At 43.5% G+C, this 12,097-nt stretch overlaps 1 protein-coding gene across 1 annotated transcript; it reads right to left on the minus strand.

Moving 5' to 3' along the window:
- Positions 1-6,575: 6,575 nt before the first annotated feature.
- Positions 6,576-7,679, minus strand: LOC148474007 (uncharacterized). Its single transcript, XM_088459214.1, has one exon. The coding sequence runs from the start codon at positions 7,677-7,679 to the stop codon at positions 6,576-6,578; it is 1,104 nt and encodes a 367-aa protein (XP_088315340.1).
- Positions 7,680-12,097: the final 4,418 nt, after the last annotated feature.

Here is a 12,097-nt window from a genome sequence, read left to right on the forward strand (position 1 = left end):
GATAGTCATTATGTCCCTAGTCTATCCTTGCTCTCTCTGATCCTAGCTGTAGAAGAACACTATCTCATCATAGAGCAGTCCTCATAGGATTAGGGATACATTTACTGATAGTCATTATGTCTCTAGTCTATCCCTGCTCTCTCTGATCCTAGCTGTAGAAGAACACTATCTCATCGTAGAGCAGTCCTCATGGGATTAGGGATACAGTTACTGATAGTCATTATGTCTCTAGTTTATCCTAGCTCTCTCTGATCCTAGCTGTAGAAGAACACTATCTCATCGTAGAGCAGTCCTCATAGGATTAGGGATACAGTTACTGATAGTCATTATGTCTCTAGTCTATCCTTGCTCTCTCTGATCCTAGCTGTAGAAGAACACTTTCTCAGCACAGAGCAGACCTCATAGGATTAGGGATACAGTTACTGATAGTCATTATGTCCATAGTCTATCCTAGCTCTCTCTGACCTAGCTGTAGAAGAACACTATCTCAGCACAAAGCAGTCCTCATAGGATTAGGGATACATTTACTGACAGTCATTATGTCTCTAGTCTATCCTAGCTCTCTCTGACCTAGCTGTAGAAGAACACTATCTCATCGTAGAGCAGTCCTCATAGGATTAGGGATACAGTTACTGATAGTCATTATGTCCCTAGTCTATCCTTGCTCTCTCTGACCTAGCTGTAGAAGAACACTATCTCAGCACAGAGCAGTCCTCATAGGATTAGGGATACAGTTACTGATAGTCATTATGTCCCTAGTCTATCCTTGCTCTCTCTGATCCTAGCTGTAGAAGAACACTATCTCATCATAGAGCAGTCCTCGTAGGATTAGGGATACATTTACTGATAGTCATTATGTCTCTAGTCTATCCCTGCTCTCTCTGATCCTAGCTGTAGAAGAACACTATCTCATCATAGAGCAGTCCTCATGGGATTAGGGATACAGTTACTGATAGTCATTATGTCTCTAGTTTATCCTAGCTCTCTCTGATCCTAGCTGTAGAAGAACACTATCTCATCGTAGAGCAGTCCTCATAGGATTAGGAATACAGTTACTGATAGTCATTATGTCTCTAGTCTATCCTAGCTCTCTCTGACCTAGCTGTAGAAGAACACTATCTCATCGTAGAGCAGTCCTCATAGGATTAGGGATACAGTTACTGATAGTCATTATGTCCCTTGTCTATCCTTGCTCTCTCTGACCTAGCTGTAGAAGAACACTATCTCAGCACAGAGCAGTCCTCATAGGATTAGGGATACAGTTACTGATAGTCATTATGTCCCTAGTCTATCCTTGCTCTCTCTGATCCTAGCTGTAGAAGAACACTATCTCATCATAGAGCAGTCCTCGTAGGATTAGGGATACATTTACTGATAGTCATTATGTCTCTAGTCTATCCCTGCTCTCTCTGATCCTAGCTGTAGAAGAACACTATCTCATCATAGAGCAGTCCTCATGGGATTAGGGATACAGTTACTGATAGTCATTATGTCTCTAGTTTATCCTAGCTCTCTCTGATCCTAGCTCTAGAAGAACACTATCTCATCGTAGAGCAGTCCTCATGGGATTAGGGATACAGTTACTGATAGTCATTATGTCTCTAGTTTATCCTAGCTCTCTCTGATCCTAGCTCTAGAAGAACACTATCTCATCGTAGAGCAGTCCTCATAGGATTAGGGATACAGTTACTGATAGTCATTATGTCTCTAGTCTATCCTAGCTCTCTCTGACCTAGCTTTAGAAGAACACTATCTCATCGTAGAGCAGTCCTCATAGGATTAGGGATACAGTTACTGATAGTCATTATGTCCCTAGTCTATCCTTGTTCTCTCTGACCTAGCTGTAGAAGAACACTATCTCAGCACAGAGCAGTCCTCATAGGATTAGGGATACAGTTACTGATAGTCATTATGTCCCTAGTCTATCCTTGCTCTCTCTGATCCTAGCTGTAGAAGAACACTATCTCATCATAGAGCAGTCCTCATGGGATTAGGGATACAGTTACTGATAGTCATTATGTCTCTAGTTTATCCTAGCTCTCTCTGATCCTAGCTGTAGAAGAACACTATCTCATCGTAGAGCAGTCCTCATAGGATTAGGGATACAGTTACTGATAGTCATTATGTCTCTAGTCTATCCTAGCTCTCTCTGACCTAGCTTTAGAAGAACACTATCTCATCGTAGAGCAGTCCTCATAGGATTTAGGGATACAGTTACTGATAGTCATTATGTCCCTAGTCTATCCTTGTTCTCTCTGACCTAGCTGTAGAAGAACACTATCTCAGCACAGAGCAGTCCTCATAGGATTAGGGATACAGTTACTGATAGTCATTATGTCTCTAGTCTATCCTTGCTCTCTCTGATCCTAGCTGTAGAAGAACACTATCTCATCATAGAGCAGTCCTCGTAGGATTAGGGATACATTTACTGATAGTCATTATGTCTCTAGTCTATCCCTGCTCTCTCTGATCCTAGCTGTAGAAGAACACTATCTCATCGTAGAGCAGTCCTCATGGGATTAGGGATACAGTTACTGATAGTCATTATGTCTCTAGTTTATCCTAGCTCTCTCTGATCCTAGCTCTAGAAGAACACTATCTCATCGTAGAGCAGTCCTCATAGGATTAGGGATACAGTTACTGATAGTCATTATGTCTCTAGTCTATCCTAGCTCTCTCTGATCCTAGCTGTAGAAGAACACTTTCTCAGCACAGAGCAGACCTCATAGGATTAGGGATACAGTTACTGATAGTCATTATGTCCATAGTCTATCCTAGCTCTCTCTGACCTAGCTGTAGAAGAACACTATCTCAGCACAAAGCAGTCCTCATAGGATTAGGGATACATTTACTGACAGTCATTATGTCTCTAGTCTATCCTAGCTCTCTCTGACCTAGCTGTAGAAGAACACTATCTCATCGTAGAGCAGTCCTCATAGGATTAGGGATACAGTACTGATAGTCATTATGTCCCTAGTCTATCCTTGCTCTCTCTGACCTAGCTGTAGAAGAACACTATCTCAGCACAGAGCAGTCCTCATAGGATTAGGGATACAGTTACTGATAGTCATTATGTCCCTAGTCTATCCTTGCTCTCTCTGATCCTAGCTGTAGAAGAACACTATCTCATCATAGAGCAGTCCTCGTAGGATTAGGGATACATTTACTGATAGTCATTATGTCTCTAGTCTATCCCTGCTCTCTCTGATCCTAGCTGTAGAAGAACACTATCTCATCATAGAGCAGTCCTCATGGGATTAGGGATACAGTTACTGATAGTCATTATGTCTCTAGTTTATCCTAGCTCTCTCTGATCCTAGCTGTAGAAGAACACTATCTCATCGTAGAGCAGTCCTCATAGGATTAGGGATACAGTTACTGATAGTCATTATGTCTCTAGTCTATCCTAGCTCTCTCTGACCTAGCTGTAGAAGAACACTATCTCATCGTAGAGCAGTCCTCATAGGATTAGGGATACAGTTACTGATAGTCATTATGTCCCTTGTCTATCCTTGCTCTCTCTGACCTAGCTGTAGAAGAACACTATCTCAGCACAGAGCAGTCCTCATAGGATTAGGGATACAGTTACTGATAGTCATTATGTCCCTAGTCTATCCTTGCTCTCTCTGATCCTAGCTGTAGAAGAACACTATCTCATCATAGAGCAGTCCTCGTAGGATTAGGGATACATTTACTGATAGTCATTATGTCTCTAGTCTATCCCTGCTCTCTCTGATCCTAGCTGTAGAAGAACACTATCTCATCATAGAGCAGTCCTCATGGGATTAGGGATACAGTTACTGATAGTCATTATGTCTCTAGTTTATCCTAGCTCTCTCTGATCCTAGCTGTAGAAGAACACTATCTCATCGTAGAGCAGTCCTCATAGGATTAGGGATACAGTTACTGATAGTCATTATGTCTCTAGTCTATCCTAGCTCTCTCTGACCTAGCTTTAGAAGAACACTATCTCATCGTAGAGCAGTCCTCATAGGATTAGGGATACAGTTACTGATAGTCATTATGTCCCTAGTCTATCCTTGTTCTCTCTGACCTAGCTGTAGAAGAACACTATCTCAGCACAGAGCAGTCCTCATAGGATTAGGGATACAGTTACTGATAGTCATTATGTCCCTAGTCTATCCTTGCTCTCTCTGATCCTAGCTGTAGAAGAACACTATCTCATCATAGAGCAGTCCTCGTAGGATTAGGGATACATTTACTGATAGTCATTATGTCTCTAGTCTATCCCTGCTCTCTCTGATCCTAGCTGTAGAAGAACACTATCTCATCGTAGAGCAGTCCTCATGGGATTAGGGATACAGTTACTGATAGTCATTATGTCTCTAGTTTATCCTAGCTCTCTCTGATCCTAGCTGTAGAAGAACACTATCTCATCGTAGAGCAGTCCTCATAGGATTAGGGATACAGTTACTGATAGTCATTATGTCTCTAGTCTATCCTTGCTCTCTCTGATCCTATCTGTAGAAGAACACTTTCTCAGCACAGAGCAGACCTCATAGGATTAGGGATACAGTTACTGATAGTCATTATGTCCATAGTCTATCCTAGCTCTCTCTGACCTAGCTGTAGAAGAACACTATCTCAGCACAAAGCAGTCCTCATAGGATTAGGGATACATTTACTGATAGTCATTATGTCTCTAGTCTATCCTAGCTCTCTCTGACCTAGCTGTAGAAGAACACTATCTCATCGTAGAGCAGTCCTCATAGGATTAGGGATACAGTTACTGATAGTCATTATGTCCCTAGTCTATCCTTGCTCTCTCTGACCTAGCTGTAGAAGAACACTATCTCAGCACAGAGCAGTCCTCATAGGATTAGGGATACAGTTACTGATAGTCATTATGTCCCTAGTCTATCCTTGCTCTCTCTGATCCTAGCTGTAGAAGAACACTATCTCATCATAGAGCAGTCCTCGTAGGATTAGGGATACATTTACTGATAGTCATTATGTCTCTAGTCTATCCCTGCTCTCTCTGATCCTAGCTGTAGAAGAACACTATCTCATCATAGAGCAGTCCTCATAGGATTAGGGATACAGTTACTGATAGTCATTATGTCTCTAGTCTATCCTAGCTCTCTCTGATCCTAGCTGTAGAAGAACACTATCTCATCGTAGAGCAGTCCTCATAGGATTAGGGATACAGTTACTGATAGTCATTATGTCTCTAGTCTATCCTTTCTCTCTCTGATCCAAGCTGTAGAAGAACACTATCCCAGCACAGAGCAGTCCTCGTAGGATTAGGGATACAGTTACTGATAGTCATTATGTCCATAGTCTATCCTTGCTCTCTCTGACCTAGCTGTAGAAGAACACTATCTCATCGTAGAGCAGTCCTCATAGGATTAGGGATACAGTTACTGATAGTCATTTCATCCTTTAAGGATATTTGATGTTTGCTGTCCCTGGATTAGATTATTGACACTTTTGTTGATAACTGTAACTTCAAGTTATTGCTGCATTGAATATTACTAGATCTGCGTTAGTGATGCTCCCAGATAGTTCAACAGATGTTTGTTTGCTGTCTGCTTATAAAAGCTTGTGCACTTTTACATAAGCCTCTGGTGTCTGAGGGGTAGGGTCACTTCTGCTTTCCTCTGTACAAGTTTGTATGAATAGAATAATCTGTGGGGCAATACTAAGGAGTTGCAGAATGGTGTTATTCTATCTTTTATTTACTTTGTGTCAGAATTCAAGACTGATGCAGCTATGAATGTATTTTGCACTTTAAGTGAACTGGAGCTCAGATTTATAATATGATGCTGCTCTCTCCCTCATAGATACCTCTGTAATGCACTTCCTCAGTTTCCTCCCCCGACCTCAGCGCCGCCTGTGGGGTCAGACTTGGGCTCGGACAGTCCTCCTCTTACTGGTACTGGCTCCTGCACTGAGCCACTCCCCGTACCTGATGCGGTGGCCGAATACCAGCAGCACCGCCACACAGACAAGTCACACAGACAAGTCTCCATCAGATGCCCCTCTCAGACACTCCTCTCTTAGCCTTTACCTCAGGCCAACTGCCAACTCTCCTTGCCTCAGTGGTATTTATAGCTTCTCTTGGGTTGCCATGGAAACCTGCAGATCACCCCATAGCTAGCCATATAATGGACACTCCCACATTAACCCCCTCACTGCTGCATAAATCCCAGCACATAGGGCTACTGGAAATCTGTAAAAGGCTGACAGCTGCTGTCAGTTACAAGTATATTGCTCCTATTAGTTATTAATACTACAATAACAGTAAAAATATTTTTTTACATAAATAATTATTATTTATAGCACTAAATCCACTTATTTTACATATAACAAAGAGAACCACCAGTAAAAGGATGTTACACTCTCCCCCTGGTGCACTGACAAATTACTTTTCTTAAAATACTTTGCCAGTGCACCACCCATAATGCATATAATGCTAATATATCCTAAATAATAATATAATTATTAAATCCATTCACAAATTGTTCGAACATATTAGCACGCCACCTTAATGCAATATTTCGAGCTGATGGCCAACTAGGATGGGATGGTACCACAGAAATCTCCTGCTTCTCCTAGGTGATGATCTCTTGGGATTTTATTTCAGATTCACCTACCTTTACCTCTTTTCTGCTTTGCTCCTGTTGAGCTGGTCCACCTTGATCTTCTAAATCAACATTATTGTGTTTCCTTACAATTTGTCCTTGTATGGGATCTTTGGGATGCTGTGTTAAGGCAAATTTAGGAAGTACTTCACTTTGGTAATCATTTGGATGATGTTCTTTCTCTAGCGAAATGTCTAAATGTGTCATATTTTTAGCATCTAAATTTGCTTGATGCTGGGGTCTGGTGGCTCTGTCTCTCCAATGGGAATGAGGTTGGTAGCTTGATGAAGCAGAGTGTCTAGTCTGGGCTGGGTGCTGGGAAAAAGACTTTTTATTGACGGTCCCTCTCTCTCTTTTTCTTGACTGATGACAACATATGCAAGTCCCTTGTCGGCTTGGAGCAAATCGATTCCCTTTCCCTGGTACACCTCCAGGGCCAGTCACATTGATTGCATGCAACCCCTTCACTCCTTCAACTACTTCAAACTCTACACTTTCTCCACCTCCAACACTTTGCAGAAGCTTAAGAGGGTTATTCTTTGTTATAGCAGTCCAATGGACAAAAACTTCTCCTTGCATGTCATGTCTTTTAATGAAGCCGTATCCTTTTCTTACATGGAACCATATAACAGTGCCTGCTATTCTAGGCGTGGTATCTCTATTCTGCCCAAATTCAGTCCTGTAAACGGCATCTTTTTCCTGCAAATCAGCCAACACTACTTCAGTCTGTGAGGCGATTTCTTTGGTTTCAAGAACGGGTTTCATTGAGGTGGCAATGGCAAGTGTTTTGTTTTCCGGTTCCAGCCACAGTAGGTGTTCTTTCATCTCATGAAGCCTAGTCTGGTCTTTCTGTTTAGAAGTTTCAGCTGCTCGCAAGAGTTCAGACAGCTGAGTTATTTGCAATTCCAGCAACTGAATCCTTTCCTCCTGCTCAATGGACCTCTGTGTGTTTTTCTGCTCTTGCTCTGTCTTCTTCTGAATCTCCTCTGGGCTCAAGTATTTCATTTCTGACCGTATCTCCCAAAGCTCTCCCTCAAGTTCCTGATTTCTTTTGTCTATTTTCATATAGAGCATCTTCTTATTGCTGGCTTAGTCTGGTAGAGTTGGAGGGAGTACCAAGAATGAAACATCAGCAATTAATTGAAGAACAACAACATGATCCCAGTAGTAGACATGTCATAGCACAGATGCAGATGAACCAGAATACTCACCTTCCAAGTTGCCAACCATGGACACAGGAGGTGCAATTATGATTGCGGCAACGGAAAAACTTAGTTTTAAAAAATGGATTGTTATGCAGGAATGCTAAAACCACAAAGGAAAGCAAATCCCTTCAGATAGTCTTACCAAAGAGAGTTACATAGGCTTGTGCATACCTGGTAAAGTGATCAGTGACAATCAATACGTTGCATTTCTTTCCTTTTTCTACTTCTAAAGTCAGATAATCAATGCACACCAGATCCATCGGTCCATTACTCTGAATATTTACTAAGGGAGCTGTACAAGTAGGTAAGGATTTCCGTACAACACAATTTCCGCAGTTCTTTCAATAGTTCTCAATCTCACCCCTCATTTCAGGCCAATAAAATCTATCCGAAATTAGTCCTAAGGTTTTTTCAAAACCCAGGTGTCCATGATTGTCATGTAATGACTGTAGGATAACTGGACGTAGTTTCTTTGGTAAGACTATCTGAAGGGATTTGCTTTCCTTTGTGGTTTTAGCATTCCTGCATAACAATCCATTTTAGTGCTATAAATAATAATTATTTATGTAAAAAAATCCACTTATTTTACATATAACGAAGAGAACCACCAGTAAAAGGATGTTACACTTATTTACTTGTTTGTCTTACATTAGCCCTTACCTCTCTGTATAAAAACCAAGAACATATCCTCGATATTATCTGAGACTTCTTCGTGGTCCCATGATTTACCAATATAAACCTGCTTCTCACTGCCCGTGCTGCTGCTCTCTGTTATCAGGAGCACAGACACATTATATACCTGCATCTCATTGTCTGTGCCTCAGCTCTCTGTTATCAGGAGCACACACTCATTATATACCTGCATCTCACTGCCCGTGCCTCAGCTCTCTGTTATAAGGGGCACAGACACATTATATACCTGCATCTCACTGCCCGTGCCTCAGCTCTCTGTTATAAGGGGCACAGACACATTATATACCTGCATCTCACTGTCCGTACCTCAGCTCTCTGTTATAAGGGACACAGACACATTATATACCTGCATCTCACTGCCCGTGCCTCAGCTCTCTGTTATAAGGGACACAGACACATTATATACCTGTATCTCACTGCCCATGCCTCAGCTCTCTATTATCGGGAGCACAGACACATTATATACCTGCATCTCACTGCCCGTGCCTCAGCTCTCTGTTATAAGGGGCACAGACACATTATATACCTGCATCTCACTGTCCGTACCTCAGCTCTCTGTTATAAGGGACACAGACACATTATATACCTGCATCTCACTGCCCGTGCCTCAGCTCTCTGTTATAAGGGGCACAGACACATTATATACCTGCATCTCACTGCCCATGCCTCAGCTCTCTGTTATAAGGGACACAGACACATTATATACCTGCATCTCACTGCCCGTGCCTCAGCTCTCTGTTATAAGGGGCACAGACACATTATATACCTGCATCTCACTGCCCGTGCCTCAGCTCTCTGTTATAAGGGGCACAGACACATTATATACCTGCATCTCACTGCCCGTGCCTCAGCTCTCTGTTATAAGGGACACAGACACATTATATACCTGCATCTCACTGCCCATGCCTCAGCTCTCTGTTATAAGGGACACAGACACATTGTATACCTGCACCTCACTGCCCGTACCTCAGCTCTCTGTTATAAGGGGCACAGACACATTATATACCTGCATCTCACTGCCCGTGCCTCAGCTCTCTGTTATAAGGGGCACAGACACATTATATACCTGCACCTCACTGCCCGTGCCTCAGCTCTCTGTTATAAGGGACACAGACACATTATATACCTACATCTCACTGCCCGTACCTCAGCTCTCTGTTATAAGGGGCACAGACACATTATATACCTGCACCTCACTGCCCGTGCCTCAGCTCTCTGTTATAAGGGACACAGACACATTATATACCTGCATCTCACTGCCCGTGCCTCAGCTCTCTGTTATAAGGGACACAGACACATTATATACCTGCATCTCACTGCCCGTGCCTCAGCTCTCTGTTATAAGGGACACAGACAAATTATATACCTACATCTCACTGCCCATGCCTCAGCTCTCTGTTATCAGGAGTACAGACTAGGGGTGAGCGGGTTCGGATTTCTGAAATCCGAACCCCCCCGAGCCCCCCCGATCCGAGGCAGATCCGAGTCAGGCTCGACTTTTCCCGCCTGACTCGGATCTGAAATCGAGGCAAAACGTCATCATCCCGCCTTCCGAGTCTCGCGGGTTTTGGATCCTATATAAGGTACCCGCGTCGGCGCCATTTTCTCACTCGGCTGTGGACAGTGAAGAGGGAGGGTGGGAGTTAGGGCTGTGTAGTGTAGTGTAGTGTAGTGTAGTGTAGTGCTGCTGTTGTCCACTACTTCAAAGTCCATAGGGACTGGCTGTGTTGTGCTGTGCTGCTGTTGTTAATAGGGGCTGTGTCCACAACTTCAAAGTCCATAGGGGCTGGCTGGACTGTGTTGTGCAGTCAGTTCTCCATAGGGGCTGTGTCCACTCCAAAGTCCTGTGCAGTGTCCCAGTCCTAAAGGGGTGCTGTAGTGTTGTCCAGGGGGTGCTCTGTCCATCAGGGGTGCTCCCCCCAAGTGCTAAAAAAATAAATTATTTTCTGTGTTTGTGAATTGTGTGCGCAGTAGCCGCACGTGCATCAACAAAGTAGTGCCAAGCGTGCGCCTGTGTCATAAGTAAAGGGCCGGCTGGCTTGACCATTAAGGGTGCTGTAACCCCCGAAAGTACACTCCAGTCCAAACCCAAAAAAAAATAATTTTCTGTGTTTGTGAATTGTGTGCGCAGTAGCCGCACGTGCATCAACAAAGTAGTGCCAAGCGTGCGCCTGTGTCATAAGTAAAGGGCCGGCTGGCTTGACCGTTAAAGGGTGCTGTAACCCCCGAAAGTACACTCCAGTCCAAACCAAAAAAAAAATTATTTTCTGTGTTTGTGAATTGTGTGCGCAGTAGCCGCACGTGCATCAACAAAGTAGTGCCAAGCGTGCGCCTGTGTCATAAGTAAAGGGCCGGCTGGCTTGACCGTTAAAGGGTGCTGTAACCCCCAAAGTACACTCCAGTCCAAACCAAAAAAAAAATTATTTTCTGTGTTTGTGAATTGTGTGCGCAGTAGCCGCACGTGCATCAACAAAGTAGTGCCAAGCGTGCGCCTGTGTCATAAGTAAAGGGCCGGCTGGCTTGACCGTTAAAGGGTGCTGTAACCCCCGAAAGTACACTCCAGTCCAAACCAAAAAAAAATTATTTTCTGTGTTTGTGAATTGTGTGCGCAGTAGCCGCACGTGCATCAACAAAGTAGTGCCAAGCGTGCACCTGTGTCATAAGTAAAGGGCCGGCTGGCTTGACCATTAAAGGGTGCTGTAACCCCCGAAAGTACACTCCAGTCCAAACCCCAAAAAAATTATTTTCTGTGTTTGTGAATTGTGTGCGCAGTAGCCGCACGTGCATCAACAAAGTAGTGCCAAGCGTGCGCCTGTGTCATAAGTAAAGGGCCGGCTGGCTTGACCGTTAAAGGGTGCTGTAACCCCCAAAGTACACTCCAGTCCAAACCAAAAAAAAAATTATTTTCTGTGTTTGTGAATTGTGTGCGCAGTAGCCGCACGTGCATCAACAAAGTAGTGCCAAGCGTGCGCCTGTGTCATAAGTAAAGGGCCGGCTGGCTTGACCGTTAAGGGTGCTGTAACCCCCGAAAGTACACTCCAGTCCAAACCAAAAAAAAAATTATTTTCTGTGTTTAGCCGCACGTATATATCAAATCGATATAACATAAATGGAGGACCAAACTTTCTCCGATAAAAATAAAATAGAGAAAGATCAAGAACCACTTCCTCCTAGTGCTGATGCTGCTGCCACTAGTCTTGACATAGACGATAACATGCCATCAACGTCGTCTGCCAAGGCCGATGCCCAATGTCATAGTAGAGGGCACATACAATCCCAAATGGCAAAGTTCAGGAAAATGACCTTGAAAAAGACATTTAAATCAGCTGAAGAGAAACGTAAACTTGCCAATATGCCATTTACGACACGGAGTGGCAAGGAACGGCTAAGGTCGATCCCTAGTATGTTCATGACTAGTGGTTCAGCTTCACATGACGATGGAAGCCCTCCTCCCACTAAAAAAATCAAACGAGTTAAGCTGGCAAAAGCACAGCGAAGAACTGTGCTTTCTAAGAAGATATCACAAATCCCCAAGGAGAGTCCAAGTGTGGTGGTGGTTGCGATGCCTGACCTTCCCAGCACTGGATGGGAAGA

The sequence above is a fragment of the Taudactylus pleione genome, unplaced genomic scaffold (genome assembly GCF_031769625.1).
Source record: "Taudactylus pleione unplaced genomic scaffold, aTauple2 ptg000901l, whole genome shotgun sequence".
Lineage (NCBI taxonomy): Eukaryota > Metazoa > Chordata > Amphibia > Anura > Myobatrachidae > Taudactylus > Taudactylus pleione.

Bases quoted from the DNA above. Each gene is read 5' to 3' on its own strand.
- LOC148474007 (XM_088459214.1), bottom strand. From the start codon at position 7,679: ATGCTCTATATGAAAATAGACAAAAGAAATCAGGAACTTGAGGGAGAG.